At 40.9% G+C, this 22998-nt stretch overlaps 1 protein-coding gene across 4 annotated transcripts in view; it reads left to right on the top strand.

Moving 5' to 3' along the window:
* The first annotated feature begins 4246 nt into the window (after positions 1-4246).
* Positions 4247-22998, top strand: part of CIT (citron rho-interacting serine/threonine kinase) — a 67629-nt gene continuing 48877 nt past the window's right edge. For all 4 annotated transcript variants that reach the window (XM_063416013.1, XM_063416012.1, XM_063416011.1 and 1 more), the window contains exons 1-9: positions 4247-4391; positions 5156-5297; positions 6546-6721; positions 7622-7723; positions 7922-8064; positions 8924-9017; positions 10375-10578; positions 11125-11278; positions 18635-18815. In XM_063416013.1, the coding sequence (XP_063272083.1) occupies positions 4296-4391; positions 5156-5297; positions 6546-6721; positions 7622-7723; positions 7922-8064; positions 8924-9017; positions 10375-10578; positions 11125-11278; positions 18635-18815 (1292 nt within the window). In that variant the 5' untranslated portion in view covers positions 4247-4295. The remainder of the gene's footprint in view (positions 4392-5155; positions 5298-6545; positions 6722-7621; positions 7724-7921; positions 8065-8923; positions 9018-10374; positions 10579-11124; positions 11279-18634; positions 18816-22998) is intronic.

Below are 22998 nucleotides of genomic sequence, written 5' to 3'. Positions count from 1 at the left end.
TCTCACCTTCCATTTTTGGAACCCGGAAGATCAGGGAGGTGCTTTACAGAAATTCATACAATATATATCACAGTTCCCAATCTATAATTATTTATAAAACATGAATTAAATAACTATATTTCCCACACTTCCCTCTTCCATAACTCTTCTTCCCAAATCTGTGTTGTGCAAATATTCCCATCCCTTGTAGCATGCAGGACTATTGTGTCAGGTTGGATACTTTGTGATAGTTTGGGAAAACAAAGTGGAACAAAATGTGTCAGGAATCTAAGGATAATTTAGGTCTCATTAAGCAGTGGTGAGAGCTACACTTAGCAAGGGTTTATGCCAGTATTGGAATTAGCCAAGTTAAACCTTTTGTGCTGAAACAGGAAGTGGTAACCCAGGTGTGGTCAGGGCTAGGCCTGAAGAAAGAGCTTGGTTTGTTACAAGTTCTTTTAAATATTGGTGAGTTAGAGGAAGGGATGGAGCTGATAAAGGAGAAGTCATTTTTTGTTTTCATATAGAATTATAGATTGACATATAGATTATGGTAAAGGTCTTCCTTTACCATAAGAGCATGATTTACTTCTGGGGGTCACATCCCCTGGAAACCTTGGCTGCAGGCCCACCTGCACGAGTAGCTTTACAATTTGGAAAGAACAGAGCTGGAAAGATTTGCAAGGTTGGACAAAAAATCAGTTTTTTGGTCATATTAGTTCTTAGCTTTGTGATACACAAGCCCTGTTTATTGCTTTCTAAGCTTACATAAATTCATTAGCACCTTGGGCATAAGGTCTGTTCTCCACAGATGAAGATATTTCCGAGTAATGCTGCTGTAAATACAGAAGTTCACAGCCAGATGGTGTTGGGGGGACTTGGCAGCTCTCTGCCCATTAAAATATGGTGAGGTTAGTAAGGATGAGGATCTGAGCACCAGGCTCTTGGCAAAAACCTGGTGTACCTGCCTGCCTGGTTGTTCATTTCTGCATTAACAGGGTATTTTAGATGTGAGGCAAGCCCGAAGGGTGTCACTGTGACAAGCAATCCTGGGAACAGTCACCTTGGAGCACAATGCAGCAGCATGGGGGAGGAGGAGCTGGGCCAAGGGAAACCCTACTCTTATAATAAACTAATGTCAAACAGATGGTAACCAATTCAAGGCATGGTGAGATGTCAAAACATGTTGAGCACCATATTGGGACCTGCTTGGGGAAAATCACAGAGCTATTTATTCTGTTTCACTTTTGAACAACCTATTAATTTAATAGTAGGGATAAGCCCTTGCTTTGTATGGTTGCAGGTCTGCTGCTGCTCCTTCCAGTTAAGGGAGGTTGTACCCAGGAGCAGCTGTCAAGTTCAAGGAGTCATACATAATTTGGTTGTTACAAAGGATGGTGCACTATGATTTCTCTTGATAAAAATATCAAAGGCAGGAAGGAATCCTCACTTTCACTCTGCAGACTTCATATCATCAATTTAAAGAAAAAGAAACTATGTGTTCTTTTGAACAGGTATGTATTTTTTTCTTCCCCTGAGCCATTAGAAATGGGTACTGAGGTGTTAGCACTGAAACTGCAGAGTTTTTCTCTCTCTCCTCTCCTCCCCTCATCTGCCACTTCAGTTGTTTTCTTACTATTTGATAACAGTTCTGGTGCAACTGCATTTTTATGCTACTATTTCATTTTGCTGGTAGTCATTCCTGTTTACATAGGTCTATTACAGAGCAACAAAGAAGAGAAAACCAGTACATGATCTTGTATCACAGGGCTGCTTCTAGCAAAATATGTATTTAAAGGCCTTCTTAAAGGAAACTAATCTAACCTGAGTCTTCACCTAAATGATGAGGAAAACTGTAGTTGTCCCAAAAGCTTTTAAGAGGCAGCTTCTTTGCTTGCAAACACTCAAAAAAAAAAAATCTTTATTTGGAAAAAATGAAATTATAAACCTGTAAATCAGTAAAGTGATGCTATTGCTGAACCTGTTGGGCAGCTGAGAGAGGCCCGTGGTCCAGCCAAGCAGCTCACCGGGCTGGTTAAATTTGGGATATTGTGTGGGACACACAGAGCCAGTGCTCATGTTCTGAAGGGAAAGGGGAGCATTAATGTCCCTGAGATGAAACCCTTAATGACCCATCTCCTCTCCCAGTGTGTGCTGTTCCACACCTGCAGAGAGGAGGGAAGGAGAATCAGCCTGAATTGTGTGATTTGAACACAACACAGGACTGAGCTGTTCAGGAGACCCTGGGCCTTCTGCTTCCCTCGTTTTCTAAATCCAAACTGATGTGCAGATATGGTGATATCCCCAGAGGAATTAGAAACAGTGTGGATATTTAACAGTAATTCTGGCAGTTAAGACAGAGGGGGTTAATAATATTTGCTGAGGAGACAGGCTGGAGAAAGGGAAAAACAGAGGAGCTTGAAGTTCTCTTACTTTGGATATTCTCTTACTTGGCAGACAGTGAGACTTGTTCAAAATCTAGGGTAGAGCACCTTTAGACATGGTAGGGCTCCAATATCAGGGCAGGATGTGGTATTTTACTAAAATGCACTACAGCATGGCAATTGCCCAGTTCATGCACAGGAAGCTCTTTACTGCTTTTCTGTTGAAGAGCTGATCTCTCCTGGGCAGTGCGGATGTGGATGAGACACAGCCAATGACACTGTCCTGAGTGGAGTCCAAAACCAAACTGGCAGTGCAGGTACTGGACAATAAATTAGATTTTAAAAACTCTTTCAGGCTTTGTAACTTGGAATGAACACAGCTACGTAAGTCTGAGACAAGAAATACACCACAAATATGTCAATGTTCCAGGGGTGGATTGGGGGAAGTGAAAGGAAGCAGAAATCTGTCAAGTGATTTATATAAAGTCAAATGTAATAAATCCATCAGTGCATTACTTGATCAGCTAGATGCCAAACCAGTATTAGCATCATTTAAATGAGTATTAGAGAGTAAACTATCTTATGTCGCTCAGAGTGATATGATTATTTTTAAGGACCACGCCACCGAAGTTTCTGTTACCAGATTAAATCTTGTGTAGACACTGTGTAACAAGGGGCTGTGTTCTGCACCCTGTGATGTCTGCAGGTCACATCAGTGCTCCCTGCCGATGTGACCGATCCAGTGCACGGATCCGCACGGATCCATCGGATCCATCCTCACAAGGTCATCCTGCACTGATGGATGCGTCACTGACAGACGAGGTGCCGAGCTGGAAGCCTTTCACCAGTGCTTCACTTCAAAGTTAATCACTCTGTATCTGAATAAACCGGCCATACAAAAAGGGTCGTAAAGGTCAGGCAAGCATTTTACAGAAGGAAATTTAAAGCTTCTGAAAACCTTTCCATTTCCCCTCTGGCTGCCCTACCTGGCAGCAGCTGCTGCCAACCATGACGTCTAAGGTAGCGGTGAGCCAGCTCCACCCGGAACCAGTGGGAATGAGTAATTTTTCTCTTTTATGATTTGGCAAAGGAAAACAAACAGACTTAAAATACACGACAAGCGCGAGCAAACCGGTGAGGGCAGAGCAGCACCAGCAGTGTCCGAAGGCCCGCCTGAGCTGGGGAAGCCCCGCAACACCGCGGTCCCCTCAGGGACCCTCAGGGTCCCCTCAGAGCCCGGAGCCCTCACGGGGCCGCCGCCACTCCCGGGCAGGGCCTCCGTCCCCGCCGGCCTGTGATTGGCCCACGCCGGTGCACCGGAAGTGACGCCACGAAGACAACGCCCGCCGCGCCGTTCAAACGCTGGCGGCGGTAAAAGCGGGGCGCGCGCGGGGACCGGGGGGATCCGGGGGACGGGATTGACACGGGGCGGCTCTGAGGGACCCGCGGGAACGGGGGAACGGGGCTTGGGACAGGGCAGCTCTGCGGGACCCGCGGAGGCTGAGGGAGCCTCGGGAACGGGGCTTGGGACAGGGCAGCTCTGAGGGAGACTCGGGTCCGCCCGCTGCGAGCTCCGGAGTTTTGGGGGCTTCGCTCGCACCCAGTTGCCGTCCCTGGAGATGTTTAAGGGAAGACTGACTGGCTGAGGCGCTGAGTGCCGCGGGGAAGTTGGCACGGTGGGGTTCGCTCCCGGGTTAGACTCCATGGTCTCGGTGGTTTTTTTACATAATTGTTTCTGTGCTTCTCCCAACTTTAATTGCTGGGGCGCTCCAGGCACGTTTAAGCTTATAAATTTTGCCCCCGAGGAAATGTAAGAGTTACTTAAATTACATCCCCCCTCATCCATATTTTTTAGAGTCAACAAATCAAGTGCTTCCTGAATGTCCCTGTTCCCTTTTTCAGGTGATCGCTTATGTGAGATAAGCTGTAAAGATGTTGAAGTTCAAATGCGGTGCTCGAAATCCGGCCGAGGCAGGACCAGTGGAGCCCATCACCAGCCGAGTTTCTCGGCTAAATCTGCTCTTTCAGGTGAAGAACATCTGGCCTGGGAACAGCTGATCTCGGTTTTGTCTGTTCCCAGTATCTCAAAATACAGCTTTGTTTGTTTGGATGCTGAAACCATGCCTGTGTCATTCTTTGGGTCAAAAGAAAGGGGTAGCTGGGTGAAGTTTGAAGTGTATCTGGTTTGCACAGAATTCTGTGGATAGTAACTGATCTTATGTTTTGTGCATCTGTTGATGTTTTAGCCTGATGGATTTTTCCACATAAAGATGGAATAATTGCTTTCTGTGCCCTGTAATCTTCTGTTTTTTCATGAGTGAAGGAGCTGTGGGTTTGTCCCAAGATGAATTCACCTAAGGGGCTGCTTTTTCATCATCTGAGGTCCAACAGCTTTTCCTTCTAGAGCTACTGTTGATGCTGATTTCTTAAATTGTTTGTATCATAAAAAAACCTGCATGATGCAGTGTCAAGGAAAAGGCCAGTGAGATCAGAGTCATCAGGAGGATACAGATTGTTAAAATTTGAATCACAACTTTCTTGAGACGGTTAGTTTAGATGCTTGAAACTTTAAAGGATTGCTTTGTCTAAAAGAAAAATACCTGTAACAGCTATTTCAGATAGACATAGTGAGTTGATGTATTTACCTCACACCTCTGTATCATTTGCCTAATTTCTGTAGTAGTGATTTTAAAATGGATAATATATAATCTGCTCTATACATCTGTTATTGATTGGAGGCTTTTCATTGTTGTCTGAGACTCCATCTGCTGTTGCTGCTTTTTTTTTTCCAGGGGAAGCCACTCTTTGTGACTCAACAGCAGATGTCTCCTCTCTCCCGGGAAGGCATCCTTGATTCATTATTTGTTCTTTTTGAAGAATGCAGAAACCCTGCTTTAATGAAAATTAAACATGTTGGCAACTTTGTCAAGAAATGTAAGTTTGTTTAGACTAATTTTCAGGTGTCACAGTTCTTAAGAATCTGGATGTTAGAGTAATGCTTGAGTTGCTTTGATTGTAACCCAGGACTTTGAACATCTGATTTTTAGTTGGCAGGCTCATCTCTGCAAAGGGGATCTTGGCAATCTTAGTAAGAATTTGTTCAGGTCCGAGAACATCAAATGCAAGTGGCTTTTGAAGTGCTGTGACTCAAATGTGCCTCCTTCTTAGTCTGTACTGTATTTATATTTGAAGAGGTACATTCTTGGAAAGTGAGTACTGGCTACAGCAAAGCTCTGAGTGTGCACCACAGAGGGATGTTAGAAGCTGAGAGCAGGATAATGACTATGAGAAAGAGATTTGAGAGAGCAACTTGGTAGTCCCTGGCTCTTTCACCTTTTGGATTCTGTGTGTTACCTGAATTTTACATGTGTAACTTGTAAAGAGTATTTCTGTGCTTCAGCAAGACAGATCCTAGAGGAGTAAATATTTTATTGATAATATGCAAAGATATTACAGAGCAAAAAAAAACTTCCATCAATTTTTCCATTAAGATATAGCAGAAAGACATTTGATTTCAAGTACCATGTTCTGTCCCCTGCTATAGTTCCACCCAATGGTTTGTAGGTATCATTAGCAGATAGTAATTTTCTGCTAGTTTGAAGAATTTTTAGAACAATCTCCCGTGAGTGACTGATTATCACAGTGCCTGCTGGCTGGAACTAGTCAGTGGAAAACTTGAGCTGAATATCCTCAATAAATGCCTGTGGTTGGTTGTTAGACAATGGACTGGTGCCTCCCTCAGGCAGAGGAGCAAACCCTGCCCCTGGACTAGAACTGGCTGGGTAAAGCCCTCAGTTTAGAGAATATACTTTGTATTGATAAAGGATGGCTGGAAAGAAATTAGAAACCAAAGAGGTTCTCAGCCTCTGATGTTATGAATGGGACAGAATTATGGTTGCTATGGGAACTGTCTTAGCATTTCCTGATCCTTTATGTACCATATTTCAGACTTAACTCTGCATTGATACAATCTTTTTCTAGTTCTGATGCATGCTGTTATTTTTAAGAAGCATATTCTGGAAAGATTTAACATTTCTTGAGAATCTGGAACTAAATGTTGGGATTTTTTTTTGGTCTTGGTTTGCCGTGGCTTTTAAAAATTTTATTCCCTAGTTTCTATGTTGTCTCTTTTTTGTAAAATGCCAGTTGCCAAATGTAAAAATAAGTGTTTTATTTTTGTAGATGGAGAGGCCATCGCTGAACTAAAGGAACTGCAACCCAGTGTGAAGGACTTTGAAGTAAAGAGTGTGGTTGGCTGTGGTCACTTTGCAGATGTCAAAGTAGTGAGAGAGAAAGTCACTGGTGATGTCTATGCCATGAAGGTGATGAGTAAGGAGTCCTTGCTGGCGCAGGAGCACGTATGTATATTTGTCTCCTATGAGAGTAGGAGGATAAATTGCAATTTGTTGAACACTTCCTTTCTGTCACTATTATTAGAACTGAGTTAAAAATATGTCTTGAGAAAGTTCATCCTACATTTCAGTGAAGCAATGAATTTGTGTGTAGTTTTGCTGTGTTTAAAAGCCATTGTCACAGTCTGTGGGTCTGTTGGTTCTGTTGGGTGAGGCATCCTCAGGTATCAAAGCATGGCCCTTGTTGTAAAGAGCTTCCCATCTAATTATAAGAAAAGAAAAACAGATGATGAAAACACTGAATCAGTATTGATCTTGTTGATGTGGCTTGAATTTTCAGACAATCTATTCATTAAGGGTTTTTTCATTTTAAAGAGCAAAGTAGAATGTCAAGAGTGGGTGTGAAGGCAAACTGTGGTGACTGGATTTTTATGGAGAGCCTCTCGCTAGCTTGAGAAATGTGTTACTTGGAAACTTAAAAAAGGGATAATGGAGGTTGTTCTCATAGTTTGGTGAGAAACAGAAGTTAATCTTTGCTGACATGAGATGACAAGTAGGGCAGAGATCCTCAATGGGAGACCTCATGAATTTTTACAATATCTTCATCAGTTGTTCCCAATACATGTGCAGTAATGTTGCTCCTGATATCCCTCAGCATTGTTTGTGGCTATGAAATGGTTGAGCTCCAAGAATGGAGCTCAACTAAAATTACACTTTGTGGGGCACAGATTGACAAGAAAGCAAAGTATGGTACTAGCCTCACATGCCACTTGCTCAGGAAACAGCACTTAATAATTTCTGTGTGATTTTTTTTTTGTGATGTGTGCCAAGTTCTTCTAAAACTAGGGGATTCTAATGTATTCTCACTCCCTCTCATCATGATGTAACTGAACCCTTTTTTGGTAGGTGTCATTTTTTGAGGAAGAACGCAGCATATTAGCTCAGAGCACCAGTCCATGGATTCCACAGTTACAATATGCCTTTCAAGACAAGAAAAATCTCTACTTGGTAATGCCCAGTCTTTGATTTTCTCCTCTGTTGAACACCATTGTTGTTGGTTTATTAAAGAACAATGTGATGATTGAAATGTGCTTGTTTTCTGTAAATTTTCCTGCACTACATAGCACTATTTGATACGTGCCCAGTGTCATACTGGAGAGTTGAATGGAACCTCTTGTATATCTGTTCCTTTAAAATTGTGTGCAGGTTATGGAGTATCAGCCCGGTGGGGACTTGCTGTCACTCCTGAACAGATACGAGGACCAGCTGGATGAGAATATGGTGCAGTTTTACCTTGCAGAGTTGGTTTTGGCCATTCACAGTGTCCATCAGATGGGTTATGTCCACCGGTACGTAAAGGTTGCTTTGGGTGCTTCTATATTCTGCCCTCTTTCAGTATTTCACATGCTGTGTCAGAGGACAAAATTAGAAAATTAATCAGGCTCCCAACTCTAATTGTAGCTCAGGGCATTAACTTTGATGTAAAGTTCAGACCGATATCGAGAAAGGATTGTTACATATATTTTTCTGGAGGCTCGGTAAAAAGGAGCCTTAATGTTGCACTATAAAAAATTTAAATCTTTTCCATGGATTGCTGCTTTTGGCACCAAATGCTATGGGAAATTAATGTAATTGTTAAAAATTGTTGTGTGCTGATTGGTGAACGGGGCAGTATAGGATGTTGGAATAGTTAAATATCATGGAGCTTTCTCTCAGGGCTTGGAGACTGTTACTGTGTGCATTTTCAAATCATATTGGTATTTTAAAAAATTATTTCTTTCTGAAGGTGTGGAAATGTTAGGAAGTATTTTTTGTTCCAAGAGTTTGTAGTGGCTGTACTAGAGCACGGGCTATGGCTTTCTATTGCAAGGTCACTGGCTGAATTTGGAAGGTGTGCAGAATAAGCTGTGAAGGAGTTTGGGAAGAAAACTACAAAATACATTAGTGTAACTCAGTTACAATGTGGTCAAGGTGTAAAATCACCTTCTCTTTTCATCTGCTGTCAATAATTATTAACCTTCCATGAAAGAAGGGGAGCTGTAATCCTCCCATATTTGCTTGGAAGCAGGGCAGCTGTTGGAAAAAGACTCCCACTTGAAAGGCTTTATTCCTGTGGTTGAGTGTAGCTGAATAGGGATGTCCTGTTACCTGGAGGTGCCGGTAGGGAATGGTCTGGAAAGGTTCTGATTGCTTCCTTCTGGCTTGCAGGGATATCAAACCAGAGAATGTTCTCATTGACCGAACAGGACACATTAAACTGGTGGACTTTGGGTCAGCTGCCAAAATGACAGTAAACAAAACGGTAATAACGTGGATTTAAACTTTGTCTGTGGCTTGTTTGGATAGACCAGTTGAAAAGAGAAAACTGACTTGGTGTCTGTTCTTTGATTACACCTTGCTCTTCTCTCTTCTACCTTTCTTGTCCACTGTGGAATCTGTTCACAATTGTATTTTTCCATTTGTGAATGGCTTTTCAAGCATGAACTCCAGTATCATTTGCAGCCCCCAGTAGGGTACATATTTGCTTATTAAAATATTAATACACAGGAAAGGTAAAGGTAAGTCTGCTTTCTCATGGTGCTGCACTGTGGTACATCATACTTCTACAGGTTCTCACAGCTGTTCAGTGTTGTGGTTAAAGAGGACATGGATTTATAGTTGGAATGAACATTGTGCCTGGTGTAACTAAGGTGACATAACTTTGAAGACTGGGGAGCTCTTGATCAAAATGAGTCACATTTAAATATTCTGGGCTTCACTCACCAGAAAGTACTGCATCAAATCTAAATCAGTGGAGTTTTTTATAAGTTGCTTGTAAGTTTTGGTAACTGCATGCAACTTCCAGTGAAAATTTTTAAAATTTAAATGTATCTAAGTGAGAACATGAAGTTCTGCACCTTATTTCTGTCTTGTTTTACAATTTTTATTTTTCCATAACATTTTCTTTGTAATGTGATTCTTAATATCCGGTTTTCCCTGTGCTTACATTTCCTCTGCGTTGCATTTTCCTTTTAAATTTTTTCTTCACACTATCTCTTCAGTCACTCACAGGTTTTTGTGTTAGCCTGCCTGCTGTTTTGTTTCATTCTTTATGCCATTCAGTACAAAAATGATTGCAGTATTGGCTCCTGAATTACCTTTTCTAAGCAGTCCAGAAGTTCAGACATTAATACTTTGCTGATCATGAGCACTAGGTAAAAAGGTAAGGGTGACAGAAAATGTAATGAGGGCAGGAGATGTTTGTCTGAACTTCACCATTTTTGAAATTTCAGTTATGATGTCCCTATTAATACTAGTTGAAGCAGACTATGTTTGCTGTTTAAAACATCAGTTTGGTATTTCTGTGTTTTTTGGGATGCTACTTTTCTACTTTAGCAGTTTGTACTTTATAGTAACAATTAGCTCTGATAATTTGACTCTTTATACCAAAAAGCTCGCTTTGTTTGTCTATCAGCAGTTTCCTTAACCCGGCACTTATTTACTAAACAGCTTTGCTTAAAATTACTTTCTTAAAATTCACTTGCAGGGCTGAAAATTATATCTCATTAAAAAACAAAAAAATAAAAGGAGGAGGTGGGGAAATAAAACCTTTGTTTTATTACCAGGATGGCATTGAGCAGAAAGTGCTGTGATTTCCCTGGGTTTGTCTTTGCTCCTAGGTGAATGCCAGGCTCCCCGTGGGCACACCTGACTACATGGCACCAGAGATGCTGACAGGGCTGGCTGGGGATGGCAGAGCCTCCTACGGCCCCGAGTGTGACTGGTGGTCCCTCGGAGTCATCGCCTATGAGATGATCTATGGAAGGTCTCCCTTCACTGAAGGCACTTCAGCAAAAACTTTCAATAACATCATGAACTTCCAGGTAGAGAGAACTCCTCTCCTGTTCTCAAGTAAAAAGGCTGTAACTAAAGGCTGTTTTTCTCAACTTTGCATAAAAGTTTGATTGTCTCTGACTTTGTCATGTTCATAAAATATTTGGAATATATGCATTGTATTGTATTTATATGTCACTGTATTATAAGTATCAACTTATTTTTTGTAACAAGTGTCATCATCCATGATTTAAGAAATCCTGAGCCACAAACCTTTGGAGGTTTGTGAGAATTTTCTGGGGTGTCTTGTTTTACTCGTTTTACTCTTCCATTTGTGTGTGCCATTGGCCATTGTTCAGCAAAAGATGGTGACCTGGGATACCATTTGCCTGGGTGGGAATGATTGTTCCTGTGTTCTTATCTTTACTGCAGTAAATGCATATAAAAGCCCACTTGGATAAAATGCACCATGCTTTTATTTGTGTGCTATAAATATTCATCCTTTGTACCTGACATATCTCAGAATAATGAAACTTAATCTTCCTGTTCTGAGCCTGTTTTCCTACTGAGCAGAAATCCATTTCTTTCTAATGCAGAGATTTCTGAAGTTCCCAGAGGATGTGAAAGTTAGCAGTGACTTTCTTGACCTGATCCAGAGCCTGCTCTGTGGGCAGAAGGAAAGGCTGGGTTATGAGGATCTCTGCTGCCATCCATTTTTTTCTAAAATTGATTGGAACAATATCCGTAATTGTAAGTAGAATAAAATTGTATTTATAAACGATATCTGGGTTCTTTTGGTAATGGGAAGATTTGTACAATGAGTATTTAAGTGTGTTTGACCTGAATTATTCATAATGAAACAGGACTGGTTCCAGGAGCAGGTGTTTTTAGCAAAACAGCTCATTTTGGTTTTTGCAAAGGCTTTGTTAAAGGCTGTCTCAGGTGAAAACTGTAACATAAGAGCAAGTTTAATAAAACTCCATGTGAATTTCTGAAGCAATTGCCATATTACTGCAGGCACTAGACTGGAAAATCAAAATGGTCCTTTCCATGTCCTTCCTCAGATTAAAAGGTATGTTTTTGCAGGCCTTTCCCATCTCAGTTTGCTTAATTTTGGCTTTATCTTTTCTTATTGTTGTGTCTTCAGCTTTCTCTTTTATACTTGTGAACCAACTTTATTTAAGTTTGGTTTATTTTTTGTAGTTCCAATAGGTAATGAAATGTCTTTGGCCATAGGGCCATTGGAGCTTTTTGTCAAAGTCAATGGAGATAATGTATTACTCTTTTTTTTTTGGTCAAAAATCTGTTCATTCAACCAGGAATAGAATGAAACCAGTGAACCAGATAATTCTCTATGCAGAAAACTGTTTATAATACTATGTAAGCAACAGAATTTGGTATTTGGAAGTACTGAGGCACCAACTCCATGGCAAAAGCAAATATTTCACAGTTCATCAGTGGTGTGTGTATGGGGATCTGATTGTGTTGGAGAGTATTTTAAATTATTTGGACTGTAATATTATCTGGGCAAGCAACATGTCTGCCTTATGTTTTTTATCAAATATGCTGTAAGGGAATGACTGTGCTCCATTTTCCATGATAAATTGCTAAGCCAGTGCTTCTACTTTTGATGACTATCTCAGCACTTCAGCTGTCAGCTCCACAGACTGTTTGCTCACTTTTCTGTTGATTCATTAATTTTGAACTTGTGGAGCTGCTGTTCTGTTAAATTCCATTGTTTCTGCCCTTTGAGAGGCATTGAGCCTCGAGCCCTTTCCATCTCTTTAGCATACATTTCCCAGTGCTCTCTGCCTTCTCTCCCCAGAGCCCTGCCTAAGCCACCAGTTTCTGTTCCTGAATTGTGTTGCATTTATATCACATTATCTCAGATATAGAAAGAAGAATGACATGTGAGCATATGTTCTGGTGTTTCCTTGGCAATTGCCTGTCTAATATTCACACAGCTGCATGAGTTAATGGAGCATTTTGCCAATTCGTGTGGCAGCAGTGATGCTGATGGACAAGCCAGCAGGCAGCCCTGGTGTGGTTATAATGTTGGAATAATCATTTGGGATTTTAAAATTCCCATTTCTGTCTGCAGCTGGCCAGCGGATTGCATCACTCCCTGTGATATCCACACCTACCTGCTGTGAGGATTCATGCAGTTTTGACCCCTCACTTCATTGTTATGCCTCATACTTGATAAACCCCCACTGTAACTAGCACAAAACTCAGCAGTCTCCGTGCTTTAAGCAGCAGATTCAATGTATCACCTATTGCTTTGCTCTCTGTAGTGGTTCTCCCTGTGCTGGTTTTTCTGAGCAGTGCTGCTGTCATTCTGTTCAAAACCTGTGTCAGGCTTGACCTGGGCTATCTAAAAGCTAAAGATTTCTTTCTAATCTTGACCTCTGCTGATAATGATGTTTAACTGGAGTAATGGCAGCTTGAGAAGGTGGGTGATGGAAGAGGTCATAGGATTTAGATTTACATTAAAGGATCTCACCACCCCAAGTTCATCTCGTCAAAGCCTTCAGGGTTATGGAGTGTTGGGACTGGGTGATCCTACGGAGTTTGCCAACTGAAATGACTCTCTGAATCCACAATTGTTAAACAAATTCTGTGTCAGTATGGTCAGATTTTCCTATAGTCTATAAGGGCAGTGATGTAATTTCTATTTCAGGCTGAACTAGGTAGGGAAAAAATTGCTACCTTTGCCTTGCAGGTATTTAATTATCATGCTGAGAGCCCCAGGATAGCCATTCTTAATGCACCGATTTTGGTTAAGAATGTGTCATTAAGGGGCTTTTCAATGTTACATTTTGTTGTTATGGTAACCTATGAAACACTTGACTTTTTAGTAAACCCCTTTCCAAAAGATCATTGCCTCTAAAAAAAGCTCCCAACTTCCCCTGGGTCCAAGTAACGTGTGTCTGTAGAAGCAGCTCTTAAATTACAAAAACAGAATCAAACCATTAAACCTAAGGTCAGGTTTAGCTGAATTTGTCTCAACAGGTAATTTTTCCTCTTCATTGGAGTATTGTATTGAAACACACTTACAGATTCTGCTCTCTGTTGGTTTTCTGCTATTTAATAATTTCTAAAGCTTATCAAAAAAACCCCAAACCGCCCCCCCCCCCCCCCCGAAACAGGTATCATCACAATTCCTTCCCAAAAATAAAATAAACCAAAGCTTCCAAAAGTTTGTGTTCATTTACTGAGGAATTTTCTGAAAATATTTTGGAGTTTATTTACCTGAAATAAACATATTTCTATCTGTGTTTCAGTTAAATGATCAGGTATTTCACTGGAAAGTTAATAACAGAACCATTTGAGTACCTAAAAAGCATCTAAAAACAGAGGTAGAGACTGGGGGAATGACATACTTGAGTTACCAGCAGCAAGGCTGCATTCTGTATAATTTGGGGATTTTGTTAGTTGTCATTTGTTATTTGACATCCATAAACTGCATCAGCTTTTTAATTTGGAACCAAAAATCTGTTTGCTGAAGTCTAGCTTGGAGATGGTCAGAAAACTTTCATTCTTACCTAAGCAATATGTGTACAGCATGAAGAGCCTTTCATTTTGAGAATTGCTTTGTAACTACAGTCCAAGAGGTCTTGAAAATGGAATGGTGTATTTGGACTTGCACATGGAAACTATAGATGTGGAAAGACAACAGTCAATGTCTTGTGCAAAGAGAAGAACTTGAGAAAGTATTAAAGACTGGTTTTTAAACTGTTTTCTGCTCTTAAACAGAGCAGGACCCAAATCTCATTAGTCATAAGTTCAAGATACTTATTCTTATGAAAACCACGTTGTCATTCAGGATGTTAACAGTTACACATTATGGTGTTTCATTTCAATTTTGTCTTCAGAAAAATGTGTTGACTTGTTTCTTGAAGTGGAGATCACTTGCAGGTTGGAAATCACTTTTATTAATAGAAATGTATGTGTTGGATCATTGTCTTGACAAAACAGTAAAGGTGTTAAGATAATATTGTATAGATAGGTTAGAACTAGCCCAGTGCCTTTTTTATAAGAGGTCTTAGCAAAAAATTCCTTTAATTTCATCACTGGGATTGTCTATTTTTCTTTCATAACACTTTCTCAAATAGGTCTGTTAGAGCCTGAGGAAGAGGAATGCCTAACCTATTTAAAAAGGCTGTGTGGATGCTTTTCCTCAGAAACCATTTATAGATCACCTTGTAGATCAAGAAGAGACACATTTTTATCCTTAAGAAACATTCTGTATTGCCTTTAAGTTTCCTATTTCAGTTGAGTCTTTCACTGTCCCAGGGGAAATGCAGTCTCTCTTTTGTGAATTTGCATGAAAATATTTTGAAAGGATGGAAAGACCTGGTTAAGGCAATGTTCTTTGTACCAGTCATAAATACACACACTGAGGCAGAGTTTTTAAAAAAAGGTTTTTTTCCATAAGAGACACTTTATCTAATCTTAATGATAAGCTGATTAAAGTATTGGAATATGTGTGGTGGTTTGGGATTTTTCCTTTTTTCTTTTTCTTTTTTTTTTCCTTTTTTCTTTTTTTTTTTCCTTCAACTTAGCAACCTACAACACCCCCTTTTCCTCTGAAAGTCATTCTTTGGAACAGATGGAAGAGGGTTACATCCTTCCACAAGTGGGGATGTATCTAGGCAAGGAATTGGCTTTTTTAAAACATGCAGTTCTCTACAAGATACTTTAAATGGTAAACAGAACATGTACGTTCGTTGTAACGTGCTGGAGACAAAAGGAGCTCTTTGTACCCAGTTTGTGTGAGTAGAGGCACTGGGTTTACTGTCTTTTTGAGTAATACTTTTGCCTCCCTTTTGGGTGAGCCTGAGAAAAGTGCAAATTTGTCACCTTGTCAGATGTGATGGCATGCTTCTCACATTTATTTCTCAGAGGCTTATCTTGACCTCTGCTGAAGGATCCTTCCCTTTAAAGAAGCAATTGATAAGCACATCAATGTATTTGCATTCACTAGTCTTCATCGTGTTCCGAAGGTGTTATAGTTGTATGACACCTTTCTGATTTTAAGCAAGAAATAATAACTTAGCTAGAGATTATGTCATTGTGTGACCCACACTTGAGAACAAAATTGCTTGTCTGTTTTAGCTTGGTTTTACAAGACTACTCTGTTTATTTTGTCGGTATTTTGGACATCAGATAAAGAACTCCTTAGTCTGAGGAATAAAAATCTATGGAGAAGTTACCAAATAATTAGCAACATCAGGCAGAGTGGATTTAGCTTTTTTAAAAAGTTATTCCCTCTTACCCCTAGGTGATTTTTTTCCCCAATGTGCTGAAACTTCTTCAGAAGTTCTGCTTCTCATTTGCAGCCACTGTTGACAAGTTCAGAACTACTTAACATCTAGAGGTGTTTTTGTCGAAAGACTGTTCCAAATTTTCTCTTTAGTTGCTACTATTTCTTGATACAAATATTGTAACAAAGTTATACTGCAGAGTTGCAGAGATTTTGGACTGTTAGTCATGGATTTTAGTGAAAGCAAAATAGAGGGCAAAGGATTTTTTCATTGTTTTTAATCTAGTATTCACAACTTCTCTTCTTTGTTAATATTTTATTAAACATCAGAGGAAGCTGTAGTATAAAACATTGTGCTCTTTAAACTGGTTTCCCACCAGCCCCAAAAGTTTTCTGTCTCACATTCAGTTTTATCTTTGTGCATCCATTGTTCCCCCACTGAGTGCTTTTTCATCTTTTTATGTGCATGCATAGCTAAATGATATTTTCTTTTATGCATGTGGTTTGAGTAGCAATTCTTATTGTTGGTAAGAGGAACAACTTTCTGTTTAATTGCAAGGGCTTGAAGATGACTCTTAAGATCATCTTTGCTAATTTCTGGTGGGAAGTAAGGCTTTAGATCTCCCTTTCAGAGGTGAAATTATCTATTAGGTTCTGGGGAGTACAGAATAGGGTGCTTGTACCATTATAAAAGGCAGCCAAGTTGTTTTTTGCTACCTCTTTAAAAACATTCTAGACTTTTGCAGATGAAGTGAAGAGTTTGCTATTTTCTCTATTACTTTACCTCATAGACAGTATCTGCCTTCAAAAACAGTGTTAAAAATCCCACAGCTTTTTCTGTGAGAAAAAGCACAGAGTTCTTTCAGCAAAGGTCCTGAAACTAAAAAATACTAATCCTGAACTGATCCTCCTCTGCTGTGAATTAATGATAACTTTGGGCTTATCTTTGCATTAAAGATAATATTCTTACAAATTCTTTTCTGTTACTTCTCTGTTTTTTAATCATTAATAGTATATGTAAGAGTAGCTGGACATTATCCTGACATGAAGTGATTTTTAAAAGGAAATACGTATCCCAATCAACATTCTATATTTCAAAACTGTGTTTATGGTGCAAAAATATCAGCATTATATTATATTTTTATTATAACTAATAGAATAAATTAATAAATTCGTGATACTGACATAAATTTAAATGTTCTGGAGCTGGTAAGTTCGAGTAGGCTCAAACTGCTTTACTACAGGACCTTTTTAATTTGTCTATTTTCCCCATTTATCTCATTGTAATGTACTTGGAACCACTGTACATGAACAGCATCTGCTTCATGGAATTTCTTCTCACTTCCCTGCTCGGGAGCAGCGTCAGGATGGCTCTTCAGGGAGCTGCTACCAGAGCCTGCCCGTGCAGTTGGGATTTGGCAGTCGCTGCAGACAGATCCTTTATTTTATTTTATTTTATTCTGGCCGTTCCTGCTGGTCTGGTGGGTAGTTGCAGCGAGGGAATGGAGAGTTAAAGGCAGGCAGTGGAAGGCTTTGGCAGCCTAGAGGGAGCTCCAGCCGTGACTCGCAGTGCCCCTGGCGCTGACGGGCAGCAGCGCCTGTCACGCTGCAGGCAGGTCGGGTTAAAGGCGGCATGCGGGACCGGGAGCGGGGAGCCTGCACTGCAGGGGTTGGAATGTTTGTTCCCGCTCCTCCAGTGCTCCTCAGCCCTTCGGCTACAGCCGATCCATGCTGGATCCATGGTAACGCTTTTAGCACACTCCACTTCCATCAGCTGGTGACGATGGGCTGTTCTAGCTGCTGCCTGAGGAGCTGGCTCTCCTTCGCTAATCTCAGAGTTGCAGTGAGCGGGGAGCCGAGTGATGAAATAAATAAATAAATAAACGTTAGGAAACGTGATTCTATGAGGTAGGGATTGCACAGCAGGGCTTCTGCATTCCGTCCTTTCCCACACGTAGCCAAGCCAGCAGGTAGCTCGGGTGCTGCACATCACCGAGAAGAACTTGTCCTTTTGTTCCTTAGGTTAATTAAACTGAAGCAAGCACGAGAAAATCATCTGAAATTAAACAACTGCTTAGCAAGTTAGGTGGTACCAATTTAGAAATTAGAGTAAGAAATACATTGTAATTCCTGCTATTTATACCTCTCTTCAGAGCTGATTGTATCAGAGCCAGACTGCAGTGGTGTCCCGGCAAGAGTTCCAGATCTTAAGCAAGCTCTTTTAGAGAAATAAAATCAATCTTCTTTTCCTAAAGACCAGTGAGCTTTCAGTAGCTATAGTTTATTAGAACCTTCCAGGAGAAAGATCAGTTTGCTGTTGATTAGAAACCCATGCTGGGAAGATTCTTGTTAGTGTTAAAGGGTAAGATATATCCCTTAGCTGACTAGCACAGCATCAGGCTTCTTTCTCAGGTGGTGTCACTAATTGGACAGGTTGGAGACATTTTCCTTTTCAAGATGAATCAGAATCGACAGGCTTCTGGCTATATTACAGTACAGATTTTCTTAGCCTGGTGCTTTGATTTTATTATTTATGTGTTAAAACCCCCAACATCTTAACCTGAAAAAACCCCAAACCCCAGAATCTCCGATGCCCAATCTAAATCCTGGTTTGATCAGTGTGAGAGATGCTGTGCCTGCAGAGTGGTAGCCATGTTGGCAGCTCAGGGGTTAATCTCTTGTTGCTGTAATACGCTTTGAGAGCAGCAGCTCAGTCTGCTTGTGTTAGCAAGATTAAAAGCAGGAGCTGCAGTGCCATTGCAAGCACTGAATGAGTGGGACTGTTGCAGAGTGAACTGTAGCTGAATTTTGTCTTTTCTTCTTGCTTTTTTTTCCACCAGCTCCTCCCCCCTTCGTTCCTACTCTCAAGTCTGATGATGACACCTCAAATTTTGATGAACCAGAGAAGAATTCGCGGGTTTTATCCTCTACGCGCCAGTTGAACCCAGCAGGATTCTCGGGGGAAGATTTGCCATTTGTGGGGTTTTCATTCATCAAGGCTTTGGGGATACTCAGATCAGAGTAAGTAGAAATTATTGCTCAGGTGGATAGGACTGCTGGAAAAATGGGAAGGTTTGTTACAGAGAGGATGGTGTGTGTGTGTGAGGAAAAGGTGTTTTAACTGACCTGTACTCTGCTGTAGGGAAGCTGCCAGATTCGGGCTTTATCTATTGCTGGTGTGTCTTGTGCATGTCCTACTGTTCTGTGATTATTTCTGGGATGAGGGGGAAGAAATGGGATGGAAAGATTGATAAATAATAATAAACCAGTTATTATTAAAATTGTAGTTCAAATAGTTTGAATTAGTTGTTGCTGTTAAGCAGGGAGCAGTAGGTGATTGCATTTCTGGTACTGCAGATCCCTGCAAGGAGGAGAATACTGAGGAGTTCAGAGATGGAAAAAGGGGATGATGTTATTTTATTGGGTCAGAGAGTGGGCACCAAGTGCTGGGCATGTGTAAGGCTGAATCAGTGATCCACAGAAAAGGAGCTCCACTAACCTGGGAATGTGCAGTGATGGGTCAGTGAGCAAGGGAAGGAGCTGCATGGCAGCTGGCTCTGTGCTGCTGGGTCAAGTTAAAGACTGGACATTGCTGTCTTGTGTGTTCGGAGACTGGAGATTCAGATAAAATATGCAGTGGCCGTGTGTGTGGAGGGATGTAAAGACCTCAGAGAAATGGTTTTCAATGGAAAGAAAACATGATTTCTGAGAGAATGGAGTCAGAGAAAAAGAAGAATATAAGTAGTGTGATATAAACCATTTGATGTGGTGGGTGGTTGGTTTCTGATGACAGAACTATTGAAGAAGTATTAGTGCAGTGTGTTAAGTTGGGAAGTCCTCAGCTCAGGACCAGGAGGCCTCTTAGGAATGCAGTGGCTTTGGCTGGGTTAGTGACTCAATGCACTGTGTTTTCATGTCAGCCCTCATTCCCTGCTGCTGGTTTGCTCCCTTCAGGGACTTCCTTGTCAATGTGTCTTAATTGAGTTTCATTTTGTGTCATATTGGTTGTGATAGTTGCTCTGCAGTAAGCTTGTCACTGAATTTGGTGATACTGTTGACATCTTTGATCTTGCTCACACCGTGAATCAAGGTTATGTGATGGTTATGCCAGAAATAAAAAGGGAATCTTTGGCTGCCCTCCTCAGTAGAATTGCTTTTATGGCAAAAGAGGAAGGAAGGGAGAGGATATAAAACCCCAGAAAGTGTTCTTTGGGTGAAATGATCTAACATTGTCAGCAGGATGGAATGTTAGATCTGTAGATACCTGGGGTTAAAATCTGTCTTAATTTAGGAGTGAGATAACTTGGGCTGTTGTCTTGTCTGCCTGGGGAACTGCAGTCTGTGTGCCAGGCCTATGTGGCCATTCAGGTAACAGTCAGAAAAGCCTCAACAGTGACCATGTATGCGTGGTAAAAACATGTATGTAATTGGGCCCAGGACTAGAACTGAGGAGGAGTGTGAGGTAAAGTCTCAGAACAGTGGCTGGAGGCCGAGAGAGCTGTAGCAGATGGACTGAGGTGCTTTCTCTGTGGAGCTGGTACTGAAAATGCATATGGAATTGTTTGAATTTTGGGACTAGGTGAGAAGGGTATAGCAGATGAATATAGAGATTAATGTCCTCTGCAGAAATTCTGACTGAAGTAAAATTTCTGTTTGGTGTGGCCTGTTTCTTCTTAAACTGGAACAGAAAGTCGTATTTAATTTTCCCCCAAATAATTTTAATATGAGTAGATATTAATTTTTTTTCATGAGTGAGATCTTGATAAATGCACTTATTTTTAGCAGTAAATACTTGCTTTTTGTTCTAAGAAGGTGATTTAAGTATGGCAGAGCCCTTATGGAGACTTTAAAATACCTGTATTTAAATAATGCAGTTTTTAGTTTATTCTCAATACCACTGCAAATGGGTCACAAAGATAACTTTTTATAAAATATTGTCTGGTGTATGTTTTACTTGAGGAAATACAGTACTGTTTCTGTCCACACTGCCCTGGAAATCAAATTCTTAGATGAAGAATGGTAAAGTGTGGAGGGGGCTTATCTGTTGTGAATCTTGGGATACCTTCTCTGGAAGGTCCCAAGTCATGAAGTTTATCAGTCCAGAATTTTTTAAAAAAATATTTTCCTGTGAAAGTCTAACCTTATGGTTGCTAAGTGGTGCAGCTCTGTTTTCCTGTCTGCAGCACAAACCCTCTAGTGCTGCTCACAGTAAGGCCAGGCAGCTGCAGAGTGCCAGGTCCTTGAAGCTTTCTGCACTTTTCATGTGGGGGCTGTCAAACTGTGAAGGTGAGGGTCATGCTCTTGCCCTTGTCCACTGGACAGTGAGAAGCTATGGCTGAGCTGGGAATTCCAAATACTTCAGAGAAAAGGCAGCTAAAAAAGGACAGAAGAAGGATAACAGAAGTTCTCTTTTCCATTCTCCCAGTGACTTTGGGGTAGAAGGTTTTGCCCAAGTGACTTAGACCTGTTGCCAGAATCACATGGTTGGTGTGTGCTTTAGAAGGGTCTGTTGGATTACAGTGCTCTGTGTGCTGCCCCATACCATGAGAAGAATTTGTGTCCCTCTAACAAATGTGAGATTTAACAAAAATGCAAAAGGCACAGCAATAATGTGTCATAGGAAGCAATCAGGGAAATCAAGGGCACCGCTTAAGTCATGGGTTCCTGTACTAGCAAGGTGTTTAAATAATCTGCTCCTAGGAGAGCTGGGCTGAGGCTGCAGAGGAGGACCAGCTAACTCCTCTCATCATGGCCTCTGAATTCTGGATGTGGGGGAGAAGAGCCTGTCTGACTGCAAATCTGGCTGCTGGTTTGGCTGCAAGCGTGTGACTGTGACAAGATAAGAGGCAACCAAGGGTTTAATTCCATTAAAAGCCAGCCCCACCTTACTTCCTGTCCCTAACCATGGCTGATCTCCAGTGCTTAGAACAAGTGACAGAAACCCTTAGCTGCCAAAAATATTCATCAAGTGGTGGAGGAAAATTTTTCTTGTCCTTAGCTGGTGACTAGCAGAAGCATAAGATAAATATGTTATAAATCCAGGGCTAACCAAATATACCCAACTGTCTAATAAAAATAAAAACCTAATAAAAGTAGTGCCTAATAAAAATAAACACCAAATAAAATATATCAAAATACCTAATAAAAATAAGTGCCTAATTAAAAATAGTTTATTATGCAAATTTTTGCCTGCCTATGTTCTCTCTGTAAGGTCCTAAGAAGTGGTGTTCCTCAAGATTTCTGGGTTTTGTTTTCTGGTTTGTTTTGGGTTACTGGGGTTGAGGTTTTTTAATTTAAAAATTTGATATGGATTCGTGACTGTCATTATAAAATACTGAGAGTTAAAATGGGCCATTCCTCCAAAAAGAAGGATTTCTGCTGATTTCTTCCAACAGTTTGCTGGGTTCTGGTAAGCTCTTTCACCAAAGATAGATGAAATAGAGGAAGTACAGGATGAGCATACCAAAAATATGCTTTGCTTCAGCGAGCTCTATTCACAGATTGATGGTATCACTGTTTGTTTTTGGTTGGTTTTTTTTAGGCCTGAGCAAGCATTTACGAGGGGGCGGAAGGTACAGATGAGTATAATGCTGAAAAGAATAAAGCATGAGGGATGGGGGATGAGATTATCAGCATGTGTGGGGGCCAGGATTAGGACAGATGGTGCCCATCGTTGTGAGAAGGAAGAAGCACAGGTGAGTTGAAGGTTTAGGACAGTGGCACAAAAGGACACAGGAACTTCCAAGGTGTGATGGGATGCACAAGGTATGAGTTGGATACCAAGAACCACCTTGGAGCTTTTCCCATGCCAATGCTTTTTTCTTCTTCATCTCAGCCACGTTAGGACTGGAGGAGCTTTTACACAACCAGCATCATTTCTGCTCATTCTGCTGGTTGAGGCTGCTGCTGATCTAGCTGTGAAATCACTAGTCAGCTCGAAGTTAACTTGGCTTTTAGTCATGCAGGCACTGCTTCTCTGGAAAGTAAATTGGCACAGCCAGTGCTGTGAGAGCTTGGTACTCCAGACTTGGCTTTGGGTGTTTTTTAATCTTTTATTGCAATTTTCTTGTTGGTGGAGCTGGTTACTTTTTGTTAATCTTTTTTTTCACACTTGAGAGGAAATAGCAGAAACTGCTCTGTTGTGCTAAGAGAATTGATCCAGATGTAGCAATTAATTAAATGAAATACTCTGAGATGGCCCCAG

Source organism: Prinia subflava, chromosome 19 (genome assembly GCF_021018805.1).
Source record: "Prinia subflava isolate CZ2003 ecotype Zambia chromosome 19, Cam_Psub_1.2, whole genome shotgun sequence".
Taxonomy (NCBI): domain Eukaryota; kingdom Metazoa; phylum Chordata; class Aves; order Passeriformes; family Cisticolidae; genus Prinia; species Prinia subflava.
Note: the sequence above shows the minus strand (reverse complement) of the source record. Positions and strands in the feature narration are given on the sequence as shown.